The sequence below is a fragment of the Bolinopsis microptera genome, chromosome 7 (genome assembly GCF_026151205.1).
Source record: "Bolinopsis microptera isolate Bmic1 chromosome 7, MBARI_Bmic_1.0, whole genome shotgun sequence".
Classification (NCBI taxonomy): domain Eukaryota; kingdom Metazoa; phylum Ctenophora; class Tentaculata; order Lobata; family Bolinopsidae; genus Bolinopsis; species Bolinopsis microptera.
In genome coordinates this window covers 6,046,464-6,070,363 of record NC_087078.1, presented here as the reverse complement: position 1 = coordinate 6,070,363, position 23,900 = coordinate 6,046,464, and the positions used below count along the sequence as shown (strand labels likewise).

The window sequence follows — 23,900 nt, the reverse complement described above, 5'->3', positions numbered from 1 at the left end:
GCCGGGCACTGTCCGAGAAAGTGTGAGACAGTCTCCTCTCAGTCGCCGCATTTAGGACAAGCACTTGTGTCTGATTTGCGAATGGTGTGTAGGTGTTTGTTGAGGCCACAATGTCCCGTGATGAGGTGCACTGCAGTTTTGTAATTTTGTCTGTTGTTACTATACTGAGTGTAGTGTTGAGATTTTTGATGATGTTGATGTTTTTGGAACTATGTTGATGTTTTTGGAACTATGTTGATGAAAGGAGTATCACGGATACTCCTTTCATCAACATAGTTCCAGTGATGGCTTTGAACAGGAAGTAAACACCACTGGAACTATGTTGATGAAAGGAGTATCCTGGAACTATGTCTTATCCGAGTCTCACAGATACTTAAATAGAACAATAAGATGAGGCTTGTGAATTTTGTTTTGTTTTGTGTCGTGGCATATTCTCTACCTATATCGAGGCTAGGTCAAGTGGACGTCTTATGAGGTCCCCTGGTGTAAGACAAGGTGCATGATACCCATACTATCTAGGATAGGTCTTGATCGAAGACCTTATCAGCTACTGGTGGTGAGGATGTTTCAGTTTTGTGTTTACATCATGCTGATCGTAGTACGCTGCTAACTATCTCCGGCATAACTGCACCTGTTGATGGATTCTTGTTAGATTACAATTTTGTTGACAAATAAGGGAACATGATTCAACGATTCCAAGGATGTTGAGGACCCACCCGTAAAAGTGATAACTACGAATAGCTATTCCTCTTGATTTATAATCAGAAAAGTGCAATGCAATAAATCGCAAAATAGATACCACTGCACTGGAGTTGTGTTGATGAGAGGAGTGTCCCAGTGAGTCCTATATAAAAGAGGGTCTTTAACTCTTTCAGCCTCATAAGTCATAACTAGGGTAATTTCAACATGATGATTGAGGATCCAAGACCTTGGTGATGGCGTGGTTGTTTGGTAGGTAGATCCTTGATCGACAACTTTCTTCGTCGTATCTGCATTTGTTGACGTATTGTCAGTGAATCAAAATTTTCTAACAATGATAAGTGAATCAAGACCCTTCAACCCATAAAGGGATAGCTCACAATATATGTTCCTCATAGGCTCTATCTATAATCACACAAGTGCAAATGTAGCCAATAGAAATATATCTAAGCTATCCTAAAAATGTCCCGAAATAGAAGTGAGCTATATTATAGTGATCACCATGACTTTAACTTATATGGATTGGAACTTGTCTATATTGACCTCAGTCATGGCAGTATGACTTCCAATATGCATTGAAGAAGATTATCCCTCGGCTAGAGTCTCAGCTTGTGTTATCTTGTTTTTCTTCGTATTAACTTATAAGGTATTATAAGTCTTTTAACACGATACAGAGTAGCTTTTGGTTTGCACTTACCTGGGGACCTATGTTCATAAACATAGAGATTCGGCGGAATGACAGGCTGAGCGCAGCCCAGTAAGCTCGCACGAAATATTATAACATATTACAGAACTGGTGCGTGCTAGTTACTCCAAGCAATGGATGGCTAACCTAACATCGAGCTGCACTATAAACCGGAAAGACCAACTATAAGTGAAGGCCGGACCTCCTCATGTAATGTTCCCCAAATCCGAGACACCCTCTGCTTGATAAGGTAGCTGAACTGCCCTCTGTTCACCTCAACCACCATGCCCAGTGCTGATAGTTAAATTGGCCTGGACTTGATGCTTTTGGGCAGTAATTCTTACCCCGCACGCAGTATTAGCTTTTTTGTGTTTTATCACGTATTTTCGTTGCTACTTATGGCTATAAAGTATATCCACCGCCGGTTAACCATAGTTCACTAATAGTTGTCTTAGACTTTTAGACTGTTTTTTGGTTCCCGAAAATTTTGCAATATCCATAAAGACCGCGCGGATAAGATTTTATATTCTTACTATGTTGAGTCGAAATCTTTTACATTCTGTTTTAGACTTTAGTGAGACTTGGTTTTGATGGCACATAGAAGGTACCACCGCGACCGGGTCCTTACAACTTTCCGCCTGATAGCTTGGTGAAGTAAAATTAATGCTGTAGCTGCTAGATAAGCAGCGTTTTCAGGAAATTAACGCGAACACATAGCTCGTCTATTTTTCATCCTTTTAAAAATCACTTATTTAGGAATAAACTAAAAGTAGAGACTTAAACGTTCCTCACGTTGATCGAAAACGCTTATTTTATGACTTATGTTGGTTTAAACGTCTGTGTGATTAGATATTGAGTTTGAATCTAACCCCGATATACCGCGGCTGCGCTGTTTCCTTTCCACAAACTCCGCGGCAAATCGAAGTTTTACTATACAGAAAAACTTGTTGAGTTGAGACACAGTTAATAAACTGCGGAGTGATTAAAATGCTATACAGCAAAAACAGAAGGCTCCAACCAAACACTTCACCTACTGATCCTTACCACCCTACCAACTCTCTATCGCTGTCTCTCTTGAATCCTCCTTCCCTCACTCCTCGTGGTGCAAAAAACCATTCCAACCTATGTATGTCCCCCTACGGGTTCCACAAGCCCAACGGTACATACCTTATCGGACCTTATTTGAACGGACATTAATTGAACGCTGGAGGCCCTAGCGTTCATCTTAATGTCTGTTTAAATAATGTCCGTCCGTTTAAGTTCCGTCCAAATTAAAGTCCGTTCAATTTTTTTCAAAAATTATTCCACTGCGAACTTATTGTCCAGGTTATGACAACTTTTTAAATTTTAGTTAATTTCAATTTCTATCAGTATCATCGGACTAAACTATATCATTGGATCAATGAAAAACAAGTTAGCGATCCGCTCTTCAGATGGTACCGTTAGTTCCCACCAAATAACCGTCTTTGCCGACCTTGAGAATATCACAAGGTCGGCAAAGGTCTCAGCCGTGTTTCCACAATCTCACTGGGAAACTTAAGCTGTCCCTCAATGACTGACAGCACTGTCCAATCTCGAGACCCACTCAGGATCTCAAAACCACGACTCTCCTTCCAGTCGTCTGTAACTGCTTTTTTTCCTCCCAGCAGGAACAAATTCAATGAACTGTCTTCCATCGCTGGCCTTGTTCTTATAAGTGTTCACTCGGCGCTCACAATGGGAGATAACCTGTTCAGAGATCTGCTTCAGAACCTTGTCGTGCCGCCATCTATATCTTCCTTGACTGAAAGCTACTTTACACCCAGCCAAAATGTGCTGAATGGTACCCATCCTCTCCTCACATAACTTGCACTTCCCAACCTCATCTTCACTCCACTTGGAGACCATAGAGGGGGTTAAGAGAGTGCCTTACACAGCACTTAGCATGAACCCAATAAGTAAGTCACCATACTTAAAAAGTGTATGCCATGCCAGCTCAAATCCGTCTTCATTACGAGCTCTCTCCACTCACCATACCTGCTCTGCATCTCCAGAGAACCCACTTGAACCTCCCTCTCTCTTTCAATGTTCTCCTTCACTCTCAGTATAACCTCCCTCTCTCTTTCCCGCTTATCCATCCTCTCCCAAGGTTTTTTCCAGTCACCAAAACCGATGCCAACTCTTCTTTGCGGTTTCACCATCCCTCGCACCGATTCACAGACCAAATCTCTTCTAGCCTCTTCCAGTTCTGTCTCAGGCCTCCAAACTCTACCAAAACGAACTTGGGGCTGGACTGCTTTAATCAGGTCATCCTTAGATGTCTGATAAGATTGCAACATTCGACACTTCTCTACCTTCCATGTATCTGTCAAGCTGCTCACCGGTAAGGCCACACTGGATGATTGACTGAACATACAAAGACCACTCAGAGTGTGCCCCACCCTCAACCGCTTTCTGAGGAACCTATATCATGTATATATTGGTATTCTGCTCCCATCTGGTAACTGTTGTGATCGGAATATCATAGATGGCATACTCAGCTTTACGTATAACTATTACTAAATTTGACCAAAACCCATAATCATGGGTAGAGTGGACCGCTGCCAGTGTCTCTCTTTCCCAAACAAAAGGAAATGATATTAATTTGAATAACCGTCCGCAAATGCAAAATGATACCGATAATGAAATCGGTCGCTCGCTTTTTCCAGTAAAGACTAAAGGGGGTATAATAGTATAGGAGGTAAATACTAAATAGAATAGTGAGTATAATGGCGACGGTCGTGCTTGCCAGCACTGTGATGAGATGAAGTCTAATTTATTTGTCAATGGTAAAAAATAGGCATGTAATAGTAAACAATTCCATAATAATAACCCATACATGTTAGACATTTTTAAAAATCTTAAGAATGAAATAAAGTCATTCCACAATCTAAACGACCAAGTCTTGTCAGTGCCTGCACTATGTGCATTACAGTATTAGCTTTGTTGTGTTTTATCACGTATTTCCGTTGTTACTTATGGCTATAAAGTATATCTGCACCGCCGGTTAACCATAGTTCACAAATAGTTGTTTTAGACTTTTAGACTGTTTTTTTGCTACTTCAAGTTCCCGAAAATTTTGCAATATCCGTAAAGACCGTGCGGATAAAATTTTATATTCTTATTATGTTGAGTCGAAACGATCCTCACGTTGATCGAAACGCTTATATTATGACTTAATACTTATGTTGGTTTAAACGTACGTGTTTTTAGAGATTGAGTTCGAATCTAACCCCGATATACCGCGGCTGCGCTGTTTCTTTTGATCCTTTCCACTAACTCCGCGGTAAATCGAAGTTTTACTACACAAGTGACTTGTAAAGAAAAACTTGCATAGTAAAACATTTAGTTATACTCAGCCTTACTTATAACTATTACTATAATTTTATAAATTAGATGAAGTCTGATTTATTTGTCAATGGTAAAAAATCGGCATGTAATAGTAAACAATTCCAAAATAATAAAATTATTTCTGAATGAAATAAAGTCATTCCACAATCTAAACGACCAAGTCTTGTCAGTGCCTGCACTGACAAGACTTCATGACTTGTTTCCTTTTTATTGGCTTTCCTTGAACACATTGCACAGCCTCCATTCTTTTTTACTAGTATTCAAATTAATATATTCGATTTTTTTCTTCTCTTTCGTGAAATTGTAATGCGGTTAATTTTTAAGATTTTATTTTTATAGCTTTCTCTCGATTTTTAGAATTGTTGAATTACCAAAACGAGCTCCTTAGTGTTCTCCTTGGTCATTTCATTTTTAATTCCTGTTTAATTCCTGTTTAATTCCTATATGCATTACATATTATTGTTTTATATTATGCGCTTTATATACTTACATTTTATAAATATAATGTAGATTCGCTTACCAGTGGAAATATAGTCAATTCAAATATCTGCTTGCTTGTTACTCATGGTCGATACAATCACAGCCCAACCAACTACTTGATCATACCGATTCACCTACATGTGCATACGTCATCTGGGAGCCGTCAGTTGAGCTTGTTCTCTGACTCGTGGGTTAAAAACATCGTGTACAGTACTTCGTGAGTAGTACAGTACTTCACAACGATAATCTGCCTCCCCAACCAAATATCTTACATTTTAAAATATAACTATTAATTATAAGTGAATAAAACCAACTTACTTACCATGCGCGAAAGTCCGTTTATTTTTCATTCGAATAGTTTTAAAACTTCACCGAGCACAGCAATTATTATGGATAAAATGTGAATCGAATAAAATTTTGTCACTGTCTATTAGATTACAATTGGAAATAAAATGCATAAAGCCATAATACCATGTTGAATAATGATACAGATCCAACTGGAAATTTACGCACGAGTTGATTGTCTAGATTGATTGTTTTGCTAAATCTTTACAAAATAACACAAGTGTTCCTCAGAGCTTCCAAAAATCAGGTAAGCACTTTAGAAGGGTGTCAGCCAAATATTACCATAGAATCGGATAATGAACTAAATGTCGGGAGTACAGATTTTATACTGGGCCATAAAATCTTATTACAAGATCCAATGATGGTTTCCAAACCAATAAGGATTAAGGGTCAATATACCTTGTCCTAAAATGTGGATCCGATGGCTTGCCTCAAGGATGATAATTTATCACTCTACACTAGACTATCACGTCATTTACTTAAGGACACGTTCATTCGAGTTTGAGGATATTGGTAAACAAAAATAATAGCGTTTTTGACGATAGTGGCTTAATTTTGACATCTATTAACCTAGCACGTTCAGAAGTTCTGAACATTAGCCGCGTAACCCATACTCCCATATGCACTGCTCAGAAAGAAAATCTATTGTTGTTAGGCACTATAATGGTTCAAATGTCACATTTTGTGTGACTTAGTTAACTGCAGTTGTCTAATTATCATTCCTTGCTCTGGAACATAGTAGATTAGGTCAATCTAACAATTATGATACAACATTGGTTAAAGGGCACGGATCGACCGGTTACAAGGCAATATTTAGGTAACTTTGTCACACTCAGAATACCATACCTCTATTCTACTGTGAGGTGTCCTCAAAACCCTTTTTACTCATTATTTGATGGTTGATCTACCAAGTACGGAGTACCAATCATAGCCTTAAAATATGTTGCTTTGAATAGTAAGCTAATACAGGCACTTTGTTATTGGGAAATGAGGTTAATTCTGTCACAATATATGGAATTTAAAATTTTGGGCGAATTATTTATATCTGATTTTGGTTTGAAAGGCGGGAAAACTTTACATGATGACAATGTAGTTGATGCAAGTTAAGATCAGTTGATGTTTACATTGTCACAAAAAATTAAACGAAATCGTAAATAGGTTAAAAACAATGATTATATAATGAAATAGTCTCTTATAATAAGTAATAACTCTTATAATAACTGATGTGACAAAGTAAACATGTCTTGCCCCTATTTTGAAGATCTATATATTCTATAACTCTATTAGAATTTAACATTCTTTCAGAAAAAATTGGTAGAATATTGTCCAGAACATCAGAGCTCAAGTTTAACAATTTGGGTTAAATTTGTCAAAGTCACTAAAAATGTGACAAAATTAACTTTTCCTGCCCCAACAATTTCAAGATAGTGTGTAAAAATTAGCATAGGCTGCCTTATTACCTAAATAAATCAATCCAAACTACAAAAAAATATATGTTAATGTGATGACGATTACCTAACTGTAATAATAACTGATGTGACAAAGTAAACATGTCTTGCCCCTATTTTGAAGATCTATAACTGTATTAGAATTCAACATTCTTTCAGAAACGATTGGTAGAATATTGTCCAGAACATCAGAGCTCGAGTTTAACAATTTCAGGTTAAATTTGTCAAAGTCACTAAAAATGTGACAAAATTAACTTTTCCTGCCCCAACAATTTCAAGACAGTGTGTAAAAATTAGCATAGGCTGCTTTATTACCTAAATAAATCAATCCAAACTACAAAAAAATATATTTTAATGTGATGACGATTACCTAACTCTAATAATAACTGATGTGACAAAGTAAACATGTCTTGCCCCTATTTTGAAGATCTATAACTGTATTAGAATTCAACATTCTTTCAGAAACGATTGTTAGAATGTTGTCCAGAACATCAGAGCTCAAGTTTAACAATTTTAGATTAATTTGTCAAAGACACTGAACATGTGACAAAATTAACTTTTCCTGCCCCAACAATATCAAGATAGTGTGTTAAAATTGGCATAGGAATTAGGATGCTTTATTGCCTATATTTATTGATCCATACTACGAAAAAGATCGGTTAATCTGATAACGATTACCTAACTCTTATAATAACTGATGTGACAAAGTAAACATGTCTTGCCCCTATTTTGAAGAACTATACCTCTATTAGAATACTATGTAATTTTATCATCAAAAAAATGTCGATAAACTAGTTATTTTGCCAGCAAGGAGCTGACAGAGTTATGATAATTTTTTTGTGACGAAATTACCCTATTTTTGACCATGTTGTGGTAGATTAATTGTGACACTGTTAACATATTACCACACGTTAATGATTTATGTGACTGGTGCATGGTACTAGCAGTGTTGTTTGATCCATAGTACGTAATACAAAGGGTTTAAGCTGGTATATCATTATTTGTTCAATTTCACACATGTTCAGATATCATCAAGATTATGTGACAAAGTAAACTTGTCTGTGCCTTCTGTGTTTTAATTCCTTGCGACTATATGATATAATAAAAATTCCTAGCACTTCCAGGCCATTAACTAAACCTACACTACTCAGCATTGCTTATCAGGGTTCCCTAAACATTGTTCACATATTTTCTTAAATGTGTGACAGAGTAAATCTGAGTGCACCATCTAACGAAAAAAGTCGTCAAATATGTAGGTAATGGTCATATGTACACATCCAATCAACTGGACACTCAAAATTTTGGTCAAAAACGGCAGCAAGGGGTCCATATTTACTCTGTCACATGTTTATAGTGTGACAATGTAACCATTTCCGTGCCGGCCGTATTTAAGCGATATCTTATCACCTGATTAAGATATCGTTATGTGACAAAGTTAGCCTAGAGGATGAGACGATTATCCTAACCATCAAGGGTTTGTGTAATTTCATAGTGTGACAAAGTCAACTACACTGTGCCTTTTAATAGGGTCACTTATATTTACCAATATCCTCAAACTCAAATGAACGTGTCCTTAAACACGTTTTCCAAGTCTGTAGATGGCCCTGAGGGATTATTCAAAAACTTTACCCTTTAATCTGACCCCAACCCTAACCCTAACGAGAAATTATAAACCAACTTCCTTATATGGACATGGTCACGTCACTGATCGCCAGGCGAGCATTTTAAACTTTTGTCATGTGGGATGATTCGGAATCAGCGATCAAAAATACATTGAATCAAGTCTGAACTGTCAAAAACTGTTCACAAATTATTCCCGAACTATTCAACAAGGCTTACTGCTTTACTGGGGTTATATTGCAATATGAGATTTTTTCCGTTCACCCTTTTGTAAAAAGGCAATAGTGAAAGGTTACGAATGGACGTTTTTGAAGAAAAACGTGGATTTTGGAGAACGAGGTGGTTGGGTTTAAATATGTCGTCGGTACGTGTGTACTTCCGTTAAGTTACCATGACAACTAGCGCGCAGTCAAGCGCGCGAGTATTGCTTGCGGGGATGTGGTGTAACTGTATATAGCTAGCATGTCAATGAATGCGCGGCGCGAGAGAATTTTAATGTAAACTATGTAATGTATAGCATTAGGTAGGTAATAAACCCAATTTGTACGTGGCATGCGTAGTATAGTGTACTGATGTGTATCAATATTATTATTATGAAGTGAGCTGATTGGAGCCTATATTTATAGTTATAGTGAACGGAAATTTAGCGTCCGCCGAAACAACGGACGCCATTCTTGTTGATTTTATGTCTCATTCGAGAACAACAATGTGGTTACTTTTTATCGTAGATTTAGCTTCTAGAATCTAGATATCAATAAATAAAAATGTCTGCTGACTTTTCCCAGTTTGGAATGGAACTTTTAAGTTTTATCATTACGCTAGTACATGTATGTTCTAGATATTTTGGATTTTAGCTGTTATCTATGTGCTGGCTCCAGCCTCCAACTTAGTTTTCAGTCAATTATGACATTTAAAAATAATCCATATTCACTTTTCACTATAAATCGCTGTCCTTCTATACTAATATTTATTTCCTTCGTGATTTGTTAGTAAATATCATATATTAAGTTTTGTCTACATTAAGTTAAAGATCGTTATTTTAAACCCACGTACAATATTTAAAAAACTACTTGCATGCATGTTCAGTTCAGTACAGTTTCGAGCTAACTCCTAAATTAACCTTACAATCATGTGTCTGCTTGGGAACAATAAAAAAGTTTTGATAAAGATTTTTTGTAACATGATTGAATGCAATGATACCTATTTACTTATTAGGTCACGTTATTTTATCATTACCATATTGTGGTCAATGGTCAAGACTCACTAGGTACTCAACTTAGTAACGCATATTATTATTCCTCACCATGATAACGTCATACTTTTACTCTACACCTGGTCTCTCACACCTTCACTTCCTGGTTAGCTACACTTGATTTCTAACCCAGGTATCAGTCCTGTCACTGCAGGCACTAGCCAGGTAACATCACGTCTCATGATGTGTTGTAAACCCGCAAGTAGACCGGAACAGAGACGCACAGTGACAGAGGGTGGGCCCTTCAGCTACATCACGAGTTGTGTCCCGCGCGTACTTGATAGCGATGACAGACCTATAAATAGTTCTATAGAATAAGGTAAAATTGAAATACCTGGAGAGCGTTCTGTATTGGGGGTTTGAGGACCAGGCCAGACGGGAAGTTGAAAAGTTGAAGGTTGGTCTGACGTGGTTATCATAGGTTATAGTTGAGTTAAAGGTAGGACTAGCATCGTTGCACGGAGTGATTTGGAATGCGTGACAGCTCAAAAATTTGAACTTATTGTGGGAGTTTTACAATGGGTTTACCTGTGCAGACACTTTATATTGAGGCAGTAAAACTAGCGGGCTGTGATTAATGGGTTTTGTTTGAATACAAAATTATGTAACTAAATGTAAAAGCCTCTTGCTAGGTTAATAAATCCTGGTTTTATTAAAACCAGCAAGCCGTTCTGGATAGCCAAAAATCACTTCAAAATCGAAATTAAATTACTTTGTTTTTCCGTTACTCATATTCAAAGGGGGATTGTGAGGTGCACAACGAATAGGGGAAGAATTTAAATTAGTTTTATACGCACTGAGAAGTCAAGTACACCATGTCCTTGGCTTTTTTTTGAGGAACTGAGTCGCAAAAACGGCCCTCATTCTAAGAGATGAGGTACATCTTGAAGAATTTCAAGACGTCGGATGAAAGTTTTAGTCTCTTAGTCTTATTAAAGGAAACGGTTATTACGGTATTTATTAATTTATTGTCGATTGCAAAAGCCATGAATTATAGTTAATTATAGTACACCACGAACTCCAAAATTATGCTATTTATTTTGTAATAACTACAATCTATATCGTGCAGATATATTTTAAAAGTAATACCTGTGATAATTTCGCTGTAATTCAACAGCTTTGTTCGAGGCGTGCGAAAATGACGAATATGCTATTTATTCTTCATCCAATCATATTGGAGCGTCAAAATTTGGCACACATACTCGTTTTATAATCTTCTTCGGTACTCTAAAATTATATGCGCAAAATATTTTTATAAGCGATCGTATATTTCATATTTTGGAGTTGGTTTGGCTGCGATTATTAGGAAAGGATTATAATATCAATATATATCAATATGATACATATATTATTAAATTAGTAATAAGAATTATTAGTGTGAATTATCAGATGGCCTTTCAAAAGATTTAGGAACAATTTCCATGGGGTTACTTTGAAATAGTTAGTAATATTATTAATATTAGTAATAATATTACCAGTAATTTCATGAGCCTCTCTTGGGATTTGATCTTGACAGTATCATTTAGTGGTGAGTTGGGACTGAACGCTCACGTTCCATTTATCAAAACTGTTTTGGTTTGCTTCTGGGCTTGACCCCAGGAGATGAAAATGTGCGCTTTTATATGATCTTTGTGTTTCGCGGTGATGAAAAAAAGATTATGTTATCAACCGCAATTTTAACTTTTTTTCGTGAATTCAAATTCAATTTAACGCAGTAATTTAAGTGAAGGTTTGATACTGTATTACTAATTTTACCTACTAATAGGAAGCTAGGAAGATGAGTATGCGATCACAATACAAGCCACCTGCCAGAAGGATCAGTTCAACGTACGATTTCATGGGACTCTCCGGTTGCCACATCACCCCTAAGGGCTCTGATAAACCAGCGGATATGCAAGTCTGCTTTTTGGAGGCTGATTATGTAAGTTCCGATCAATTAATTTTCAATTGTGTTTGAATTGTGTTTCAGTTCCGGCATAGTAAGTTCCCGTTTAGGTTTTGTTTAATTTGAACATCAAAGTTCTATTATTTCTGAGGTAAATCGTTGATGGAATAATCGACATAGGAGTAAATTCTCCGTAAGAACATGACTACCTGTCCAGTGTCCATCTGAGGGAAGCCACGAAAACTCAGTTAGTCAATTTGTGTCTGGTAGATACCCAGCTGCTATAATTAGGTATACCACCAGAACTTTCAGACTATCACTATTTTGGTGTTTCAAATGTCAGGTGCCGGTATAGACACTGATCAATTTGAATCGTCTGCCGTATCGACATAACGGCATGTTAGTATAATTTGCCTACCCTCTTCGTCTTGTAAAACATAATGGCCGACTGCTTAATTTCATTACTAAGGAATTACATGCAAATTAATGCAAAGGTTGAACTGGCACCATAAATTCAGCTGACACTCAATCTGGTCCAAATTTTTAGGACTAGCTTACGCCACGGTCTCCCTTTGTTGTAATCTAATAGTAATATACCTGACGAACATCTCAACACCAATGTTTTATGCAACTATATTAGCTGTCCTCGCCTTAGATAAAGTAAGGTAATATTTTATAATGCTAATAGTTGTTAGATACTTTATTTTCAGTTTAGTCCAGGTTTACCGATAGTTTTATTCCACCGCTCCACAGTTACTATATAACTCATATTCAGTGGATCACTGAACGTCGTCCACCACAGATCGTACCTTGTAGACACTCCAGTTCAACAGTTTAAAATCATTTTTGTTATTTTGTTGTATCTGTCGGAATGTTACAACACATCTCCCTACTTTCCTAACAAGTCAGGTCACACCCCTCATACTTTCTTCAGAATTGTTAATATACTAAGTATATTTATACGATACTAAGTTTGAGGTTTAAAAAGTTGGGTTCATGAAACTTAGCATAATATTATTGTCTATAGACGGTGAAATATCTTTGATCACGCGACAAATATATTTGATCACGTACAATATCTTTCATAGTGGTAAAATATCATCCATCACGGAAACATATCATCCATCACTGTGAAATATCTTCCATCAGAAAAAGTTTACAGATGGGTTTTTGACAAGATAAGGATAATTCAAAGATTAGACAGAACAAGGTTTAAATAAGGGTGTCTGCACTTGTCAGGATACAATATTTTTTTATAAGTGGCTTGTGAATTGGGAAATGGTACTGGCAAGAAATTCCAGGTTAGTACTTCAGCTTTGAAGCCGTGAAAAGCGAAAGAATGAAGCAGGAATGGACATTTTTTATCACCACGTACGACGCTGGATATGTCCAGTAAGTAGCATTCTTCCGAAGAACACGTACCTACTCAATACTATTATTAGTTTTGAGCAAGTTTTACGACAGGGACAGGTTTTCAACAGATCAAGTCAAGTTAAAGATTGAACAAATCAGGATTTTGACAGGATACCTCCCAGATCAATGCGTGCTAGGTTCTGAAGGAGGAGTTGATAAACAAGTAGATTATCACGGCGATGAAAATTTCCAGCAAGTAGCATTCTTCTGGATTTTATAACGGAATTCATTCTTGGGAGGAATTCGATAAGTTGACTTGAGAGCTATTTTCAGTATTTTACTCGAGGAAGCGTTTATCCTCTTCTTCGAAAACTCTGTAACTGTTCAGGAGCTGTATGACTCCGCCGTCGTTAGCTAAATAGCGTGGCTTTCAACTCGTGGAGAAAGCTTAACTCCCGAAGTTTCATATCTTTGCTCACTTTCCTGGACGTCATAAATAAACAAAGTTCATTTACTTCTTCCAATAACTTTAATTTGTAAAATAAGTGACAGATTTTTTTTCTCAGCTTTAGCAGACCTACCTCCGACTTCAGGCAGCTATCATCATCCTTACTAAATATGTCCTAAACCATTTATATAAACATTAAACAAGAACCGCGCACAATAAATGTTGCAGTAGACCACAAAGAAAGGGTTAACAAATAATCATTTTTAATACTTTCAACACTACTATATATAACAAATATTTGAGGCTCTAATGATGAAAGTGCAACGATTAAAAATTGGCGGTTGAGATCTTTAGTAATCAAAATAAAAGGCTGGTGGTATTTCTACTCGAAATACTAGGAACATACTTTACTAAACAAACTTAGAATAGATTTAAAGTAGTCCGATTAATGATAGGATTGTATATTCGCTAATCTTACCGTCAATAACACCTACAAGTTTTAAGGATGACAATTTGCTTGTTGAAGTATTTTTATATTTTCCTATTTTTATATTTCTTTATATTCTTATATTGACGTAGTGGATGGTTTAGCTGGTTTCAAGCGCAGGTTACTCTCAAATTCAACAATAAATAGTGACCTTCGGCACTTGAAGCCTCCTCAAGCCTCCAGTGATTTATCTATCATATTATGTTTATTGTTATTGTTAAGAAGCAACAGCTGCATGATTGGTTCATTGATATTGTTTGATTGTGCCTTTGAAATAAATAATTTTCTCTTAACTCTAAATCGGTGCATAATAGATCATTAAGATGTAAAATACCATCAGATAGCATTGGTGCAGTGATCTCTGATATCTCTAATTTAAAATATGAGCTCTCCGTAGCATTATTAATACCTCAGCAACCGTATCTTCCAGTAGAGTCTGCTTTTATTCATGAACATGGTACACTTTACCCTGAAGTTATGTATAAAGTTATGCTTTGTCACTCTGAGTCTCTGACGTTATGTTGAAAGGTTGTTGTTATGCTCTAACGTAAATTATGCTCTGATATATTATGCTCTGACGTATGCTCTGACGTATGCTCTGACATATGCTCTGACGTATGCTCTGACGTATGCTCTTACGTATGCTCTGACGTATGCTCTGACGTATGCTCTGACGTATACCCTGACGTCACATGTTATTGTTAGTTAGCTCTCTGACCTCATCTAGACTGAGACATATCCCAGTACCTGTCAGTTGCAAACACAGTTGCAAACACAGTTGCAAACACAGTGAAAGTTATACCTTCTTAGCATTGCAGAAGACAACATGTTATCACGGCGCTGGAAATTACAGCAAGATGCATTCTCGGGGGAAGCCCATGGTAACCGGTGTGTCTTAGTAAAATCATCTACCTCCTCGTGGTACTAGTTATCTGCAAATACAGCTATTTTCTTAGCCTGAAAATAACTTACTGTCCATCAGAACTGTACTCAGAAGTCAGAACATGATATATCACAACTATCGTGAACAAATTTAGTGCAAGAGTGCTGCCGTGATGAACAGTGGTAGAAAATCTTAAACGTCAGTTATAGCCCATCAAATGTTATCACTTTGGTAACGGTTCCTGTCGATTTTTCTGAAGAAGTCAATAAAATAGCATCCTATCTGAAATGTTAAAATGATCCAAAAAGCCGTTTACGAGAGCTGCGAAAACATTCAAAAGTTTAAAACTATATTTGAACAACCTCCAATTTTAACCATTGGAATTTGATACATTTTCATTAATGCGCTTAGCTGATAATGATTGGGCAGGCAGGCTTGGTTTAAATACAACCAGATATACGCTCTGTATTGTATGTGTAAATCTGGCGGCTGGTAAACCGATTTTGACGTCGGAAACAAACTCGTATAATCTCGCAACAATTGGTCATAGTAAGGCTTCCCCAGCTTTGTATTTGCCCCATCCCGACGACACTGCAAAGACAGATATATATTGCGCCATTGTTTTTAACAACTGATTCACATTTTCTTCAGGGACTTTGCTATAAGTAAATATTTGTCAACACTGATAAGTTGATACAAGGCCGTGAATATCATGACAATTCGCTTGTTTTTACAGGGATTTCGCTAAGTAATTATCTGTTAAACTTAACATTGATTTAAGGCCAAGAATATCGAAGCTTTTATATATCAATTGAGTATTTTGACTGTCACTCCAAATGTGCCACTGACAATTATCTAGGGAATAAAATTCACTCGTGGAAGAAGCTAATAATTAACTCGTAAGACTTATAGAACGCAACGTAGATCATTTTCGTATATTGTATCACCAGTTATTTGTTACTTATAATTATACCAACTTTTAAAAGTTAATGTAATTACTTAGCTTTAATATTTGTAGCCCTGTAGGCTGTAAGTTGTATCAGCATTGAGTAAAACTACATAAATATTGACGTTGTTTGACGTTGTTTTGACCTGCTATAGCGCGGAGAGCGTGCAAGAAGGTACGCGAATATATAATACTCTCATGGTACGCCACGTAGCCTTATATCATCATAGATAAGTCTGCTACATTACTTCATCACTGATCAACACCACGGAATATAATTACCCAGTGGTCCTCTCTAGTCTCTACACCTACCAGGCTTACCTGTCTGACGTTGTCTGCTTGAGGAGTTGACATCCAACCTTACAGAATATCCACGCATTTATAACAACTATTATTTAGTACAGTATAATGCGGTTAACACCGTGCAGTAAACCATACATCACGTGACGCGTCACAATCGCTAGCTGCAGGTTTCCTTTGATAAAAATAATACTTACTTTCCTACTTTAGCATAATTATATTAATAAAGCTGTGATGTGTGCACTTTCACGATTTACCATTACGTTTTGTTACTTTTATTTATGTAAATGCACCTGTAAGCCGTTACTTATAGTTATGCTTTATTTGTTGTGTTCACAATTCCCATGTCTAGTTGTCTAGCGCTAATGATTTCATTTTTTGATGATGGTGTTTTTAACACTGCTTACCGTTTCCTTATTTATATTCATTATGCAGATTGTATATCGTTTTATATGTACCTAAACCGCAAACTTCCGTCAGGAATGCCAATTAAAATTAAATGCACCAATTTTCCAGAAAGGAAAAGCACTCCAGATTAATTGTTTTTCTCCAGAAACAAATTTCTGTCAATTAAAAACGGGAAAATTACAAATGAAGCGGAGGGTGCTCCTTGTTGTTTCGTACGTCACAACTATCTCTTAATCATTACTGTTAAATACTACTATAAAAGTATAAAGTATAAGTTATATATTAATAACTACAATACATACAATTAATATATCCCACATACAATAAAAAGTCCCGTACCTGGTAGTGCCCTGGAACTAAGCACTCACTGCTCCCCTACTTCAAAGTTCACCCGTGCACTTTTTAAATTAGCTCCTCTCATCAGCTCTTCTATAAGTAGAAATATGCACACTCTCTCTCTCTCTCTCTCTCTCTCTCTCTCTCTCTCTCTCTCTCTCTCTCTCTCTCTCTCTCTCTCTCTCTCTCTCTCTCTCTCTCTCTCTCTCTCTCTCTCTCTCTCTCTCTCTCTCTCTGAGGTATTATAGCTTTATAGTTAACAACATTTACAGTCACGCAAAAATGAGAAATATTTTTCATTTGTTGACTGCTGCGTGTCAGGTGGCACATTGGAATTCTTATTGTTCTTTATTGCGAGGCCATTATAAAGCATTAAATAGAGTTGAGATCCACCCTAAAATTTCCAGCTTGCTTATACCGCTCCGGCGTTCATTTTCACAGGGAGGGGTAGTAAACTAGCAGTTAAACTGAAACCCTATCCGTCACACCTGTGATTAGCCACTAGCCAGAGCACAAGCACAGAAGTTTTAACTCACATATGAACATATTATTACATATGAACATGCGCAGCTATCTTATACCCTAGTAAGTAGGGGAATACAATTTCGTCAGCTATTGCACTCTCACAGCCCTCACACTCTCACACTATCCCTCATTCCTACAGTTAGTGACTTTTAAAGCTTTTTTTGCTTCGGATCCGTGTTTTGGTGCATGCTTGCATAGTAAAGAGTCTAGGGTTTTTCTGGCAAGATGTTTACCTACAACAGCTACATGTTCAAAGTGTCTCCAACTAAAAGAAATAATGATCGTGCTGCGCGAGAAAAAGCTGAAAAATGTACAAGTGTTGTGCGAACTGGGAAAGCGGCGAAGTTGCTGGGGTTCAAACACCCTTTGGGTTTAGCTATTTGCTATGGGGTAAGCTGAAATGTTATATATATAGGGTTCTGAAATGTGTTTTAACGCATGTGGAATTAATGGTATTACTAACTCGTTACTGTAAGTATATAGTAGTTACGAGTTGATTAAGTAATGTTGGTTAAATAAAGTCATCGTAATGTTTGATAATAGTAATACTTTTGTATTTGTTAGTAATTCTTCCACTTGTTAGCTATTCAAGATGTAGAAGTGCCGTTATACATAAAAATTAAAGGTTTTCCAGTAAAGTGCAGTATTTTCTGGATTGCTGCACTCCTTAATTGAAAGTGAAGTATTTTCCTACAGACTCTGTAACTCTGTAATAAAGCGTGAACTATTCGGGATCACCACATTTCTTACATAGTTGTTAATGTGCTAAATCTTCCTGTAGAGTGTAGAACATTCGGGGTCGCTCTTACTCAACCTTCTAGAGCTGAAATTCCATCTCGTATGGTGATAATCATGGTAGCCAATGCTTTGTTCTAAAGGTAGAGAAATTTAGGAGACGAATATGTTATAGCGAATAGCACGTACTAGTACAATCCTTAAGAGATAGCCTAAAGTGTTTATTTTCCAAGGTAAATATGTGTTATCTAGTTTTACTCTTATAAATGTCAAATATTTACCTGCATCATGTAAAATATTTGGGATCGCCCTTACTTTATAGCGTCAAAGATCAATAAAAGTAAAAGAACTAAGTGTAAAGGTGAAAATTTTTTCTGATAAGCGCAAAATATTTGGGATCATCACTCTCTTCTTAATGTTACATACTTTTCTGCAAAGTGTAAAAAGTCGTGAAATCCTCAAGTCACCAAAAGCACGTACTATATGAGTATTGCTGAAAGCACAGTGTAAGGCCTACACGGACCGCCTCTAATATGTTAATAAAAGAAAACCTATAGTGTATATTTAAAAGGTGTGTAATTGTGTTACGGTCAAATTTACAGATATCTCAAGAATCGATGGCATAGAAAAAATCGTTAGGTATTTCAAAGGCGTCTTTTCTATTATAAGTAAGTGATAAAATGTCGGAATATACATCCAGAGGGTTGTTTTTTCCTCATCCTTACAAATCTGTCAAATATCTTACGCAAGTGTAACATTGTTTATTATGGAAGAAATGATGACGCTGTCTGTCGTTGGTGATTTATGATAACATTATGAAGAAGCCGCATATATTCAATAAAGGGTATCAGTGCTTGGATCAGCTATTCTTCAAAGTTCTTTCCCTCGCCGATGATCTAAACAAGATAACACTAAAATACCACCAAAAAATAAACTGAAGCCTTCTTCTTGTCAGAGCCAAAGAATAATTTAAATTAGTTTGTTGTCGGTGTTTACTATAACATTCCTCCTCTCTGCACACTTTATTAGGTAATACTGTCCTGCATTGTTCATCTTTTCATCAAATTTAATGAACATTCATGGCATTGGAAGACACTCCCGGGGACTCTCTATACTGCAGTTCAGGCACGCATAAGGAGGACTTAATAAATCCTCTAAATATCTTAAGAATGCCATCGTACCAGAAGCATACCAACTGCTCCTCAAACTTGTACATTGTTCCATGAAGCTCTTTCAGACACTACTCGGCAGCACATCTCACTTTGTAATTACCTTCGTGTCGAAAAGTAGTAGTTTTCCAATTAGAGCTTGCCGGCTACAGCTTATTTGCTCTATACCTACATTTGTTTTAGCGCGTTTGGTCGTTGCTATTGTTATTTTCCTCCAACTCTCAAAAAATGAGACTCGGTTACAACAGACGTGCGGCAAACAGAGCTGCAGGAACCAGAAAAACTCGGAGCATAAAGTACCCCCATCCTCGAAACCTTACACTGCTTTTCAAGGTGAGATAACTTCACTTCACTTATCAACAGGTAGTTGGAACATCAACATGTGTACGTATTCCTAGTCAGTTTTCTGCTCCAAAAGTCAGCTCTGACCTTACTCCCTCTACTATTTAGCTATGCTGTAGAGATGTTGTAGTGATGTTGTTGAGTTATTACCGGGTGCGTTTTACCTGCGCAGGTTTCCGGAGAGTGCACGGTTATTGGTGGTTGAATGGACAAATAGGGTTGTTTCGAATGTTGTTAATGCGTTGATTTTTTGCGGCTGCTTTCATGTGCTATTTATACCAATATTCAAGTCTGCCTAGAATTTGTAGTTGCATTGCAAATTCTGTGAATAACATACAGACTGTTGCATAGTTCGTGTAACTTAATTTTGTAAAGCTGGGAGCTCTCCAGGCATGAAACTTTATAAGTTAAAAGTTACATGTCTGTTTTAGGTGTTACTTAGTGCCACATAGCGACAAATCTCAATACCGTATAACATTTAAGCGGTGAAAGATCCTGGCGCCATGATTAGAATCATCATTAGCGCCATGAATAATTAATGATTTTACATGTATCGGCTTATTCATATAAATAATGCACTATAGTTACACAGGTCAGTTGGTTTATTTTGACACTCCCCATAAATCAGATCCCAGTTATCTTTTGCTCTTGCTTCCGTTCTTGTTATGGTAATTTCCACCAGTTACTCCTAGATTTGCTATGTTTGCCTATAAAACCACTTCGTGAAATTTAAAGTTTGAGTAAGAGCATAATCAGGAGAGATATTGAAAAGATATTTCAGTATTCCCTTTCGTATGTAATTACTTGACCGAGCTTCTGAAAAATAGGTTTCCACGTTGCGCAGGCTTATGACAAAGGACACAAATATGTCGCCATAGCTGTAAGAAAGTAACGTATGAGGATGTAATTATGGCTTCTAAAGTCTAAACTCTTAGTAAGCTAAAACGTTCCTGCCTTATTGCCTTCAAAGCCAAAAAAGAGAAAAACTAAAATGTCAGCATTCTTTATCTTTTAAGTCTTGTGTTCCAAATTACTGATGTTTTCTGATCAGATTCAACTTTCAAGTAACGATAAGATGTTACAAGATATGTTACTGAATATTAATAAAAGTCACGTTTCAAATTAAAGGACATACTCTTACTCAAATAATTTGCCATAATTTTGATTCTTTCAACACTACTATATTATAACAAATAATTTGACTGCAAATAGACTATATTGTAACAGGTCACAGCTGCACCTTATAGCTTCATAAGTATCACAAAATTGTTATACTAAATAACCCTGTAATTATGTTTCTTATATTTGATCCTTCGAACAGCTGTTGAGCAATGAAACGCAAACATAATCTTAAATTATGTTTCAAAAATTAATTACAATCCTAATCCTATCATGCAGTTCTAATGAAGTAAAATCACAACCATATTAACCCAAACCGTTTCTTTCAAATAAATCGTGCCCCTTCTTCTTTTCCTCTTTCCCTCTTATGCTATCTATCCTCTCATTCAATCAGTTTACTGGCATCTCGTTATTAGAGTTACCTGTTATTGATATCAGTAATATTGATGGATTTGAGACACACTCGGACCTACTACAAACCAGAGTTCTCACCCAGTTGCAGTTGCCCAGTAAATTTAAGTATAACACTATAACAGCTGAACATTGCAACATGTAATAGTTCCGGCCAACCTCTAGTCTCGATACCACGGGTATAGTCCGGGGGTGCTGTCAACTGTAAAGTGTAAAGCACAATTATTTGATTTTGACGACCCAACATGAAACTCGGCTGCACAGCGATGACAGAAAATATTTACCTGACCTTAGTCAAACTCTGAACGTTAATCCGGCTTCTAACCGAGAATATCGCGTGTGAGAATGTTATTGAGGCTGAATAACTCCACATGTTTTTCCGTTTATTTAACCATGAAAATATCTTATAGATCCCGAATACCTACGGTCTCCAAACGGCTTCTCACCAGTCAAAACAAAAAATCCGAAAAAAAGTGGCAAAAAAACACACTGACACACGTTCTCACATATCACAGTTGCAAGTTGGCTGACCTCACGTTATATGTGCTCCTATATATAATACAGTACTTCTAAGTAACTGAACTTGTATTATATCCGCACTCGGTCTATGCAGCAGCTAATTACGTTACCAGCGATTTTGAATTTTCTATTTGGTTTGCCGTTGTCAGCGCGTATTTTACCATTGTTCGGGTCAAATGTTTACCGCAGTTTATGCCACTAGCACGCACAAGCCAGGTACCAACAAGCCCAGTACCAGTTCAAAGTCCAATCCCAACATGCGTACCGGTTACACTCAACGTGCCCAGAACAGGGCTGCTAACCGTAGGGGGCAAGGCAGGCAAGGCTCTGTAAAAAAGATAGACTATCCCCATCCTAAGGCGTTGGAGGTCTGTTTTAAGTTGGATGAGAAGAGTATTAAGGTAGGTTGGAGGAAATATGTTTTTATCTTTTCATGTTACATTGTGTAAAGGGTTTCATTTTCATAAATCATTGATTTTGTTATAATTGCATAATTTTTTTCCCTGCTCTTGCCGAAGGCAAAAAGATCGTAGGGAATAAGTAATCGGGTTTGGATATATGAGCTATCCCGATGGACCTGCGGTGACGACAAAAGTCTGCTCCTTCGCAATATAGACCACTCCCCTATAATTATGCGTAAAGGAAGCGTCTGTTATGCTGCGCGCGACGCTCGGCATGTGTTAGTTAATTGCAGTATCCAACGCGAATTTCAATTGTCAAACGATGCCGTTCAAATTAAATTAGCCCAAAATTTGTGCGCGGCGTACTAAATATTCGAGTACATGCAATCCTGCACGCGCGCAATGACAAATTACGATGAAAATATTGCAACTTTTTAACAACAAAATAATCCAATATCTAATTTTTATTAATCGATAAAATTAACTTTTCGTTGCAAATATTAACGGTTTAACTTTAAGCAGGGAAAATTAATCGTGCGTGGTGTAACCGCGGCGATATTCTTGTTTTAGAATCACAAAATCACATGTTATATGCCAGACTTGCGTGCAGCACCGCAAGTCCGGATGAAATAATTAAAAAATTAGACCTAACGGAGAATATATGTAATCATGTATTTTGTTTCTGCTTTTACGGTTGGCCGAGGAGTTACCATTTTATAGAATTAAGGAATACATTATTTTGGCTGTAAAGCAAGGATTTGAAGCAATGAAAAAAGTCCGAATTCATTTTATCTTAAAGTTTACAAATGTCTTCTTTTTATATGAATAATGAATTTGTCTGTTACTATAATAAATATGCTCAATCCACGATGTCCTAATCAGAACACATTTCAGGAGGGTGTAGAGGAAGGAGAGGCATCTGCAGATCCCTTTACAATCGAGCTGAAGATGTACCTGGAAATGAAAGGGTTCCCACACAAGGCAAGATACTAAATACTATTATAAGATAAGCTATGCTGCAAACTTTTTAGACTCTACAAGTAGTAATCTGTTACAACTCAGCTTATTTAAATTTTACAATGATAGGTAATGTACCATCGCAAGATTTGTATGAATTTTATTGGCCCTAATTTGTTTTACCCAACCGTAGTGTTTCAGTCTTAATCTTATCTCTGGCCACACAAGGCCAATTTGGTCAAATAGGATGTAGTCTCAAATAATTAATTTTCTTTTTTATCTCAGATACATATTGTTGATCCAGAGAAGGGAAAGAATCTACCAGAATGGTTTAGAAAAAATAATTGGGACGGTGTCCTTCCAATGACCAAGTAAGAGGATTTAATTAAGTTTAACATGTACTTCTTAAAACTTCAAGATATAAAAACGATTTCTGGGGCAAACGACCCTACAATTTTCATCACGTTCCTCTTTTAGTTAATTTTCAATAACTAAATGTATTTCCAGTTGTTTTTTTATATTATCTCACTTTTAAAAATTAATAATGAATAATGAATTGATTATAAGTAAAGCCATGAGATACCAACAAACATATCAAATTAGCCGAACAATTACATGTATGTTTCAGCTGCATGCATAACGTTAATATTTTTAGATTAAAAAAACACCAATCCTCACCTGATTCGTTGGACAACTTCATTACTTATGCCTAGATTATAAACCAATGTAGAATGTTTAAAGTTAAGTATCTAAAGGACCAACCCTTTTGTTGATTTCA

The 23,900-nt window shown here is 36.7% G+C and overlaps 1 protein-coding gene across 5 annotated transcripts in view; it reads left to right on the top strand.

Annotated features, from left to right (window-relative positions):
- The window catches only part of LOC134818955 (uncharacterized), a 63,841-nt gene that overhangs the window by 34,098 nt on the left and 5,843 nt on the right, over window positions 1–23,900 (top strand). The window contains exons 1-4 of one of the 5 annotated variants that reach the window (XM_063828690.1): window positions 20,908–20,917; window positions 21,966–22,165; window positions 23,060–23,146; window positions 23,408–23,493. In XM_063828690.1, the coding sequence (XP_063684760.1) occupies window positions 22,022–22,165; window positions 23,060–23,146; window positions 23,408–23,493 (317 nt within the window). In that variant the 5' untranslated portion in view covers window positions 20,908–20,917; window positions 21,966–22,021. Of the gene's footprint in view, window positions 1–11,667; window positions 11,820–17,628; window positions 17,860–19,443; window positions 19,707–20,907; window positions 20,918–21,965; window positions 22,166–23,059; window positions 23,147–23,407; window positions 23,494–23,900 lie in introns of those variants that run through there. The other 4 variants (XM_063828689.1, XM_063828691.1, XM_063828688.1 and 1 more) reach the window with 4 other exon arrangements.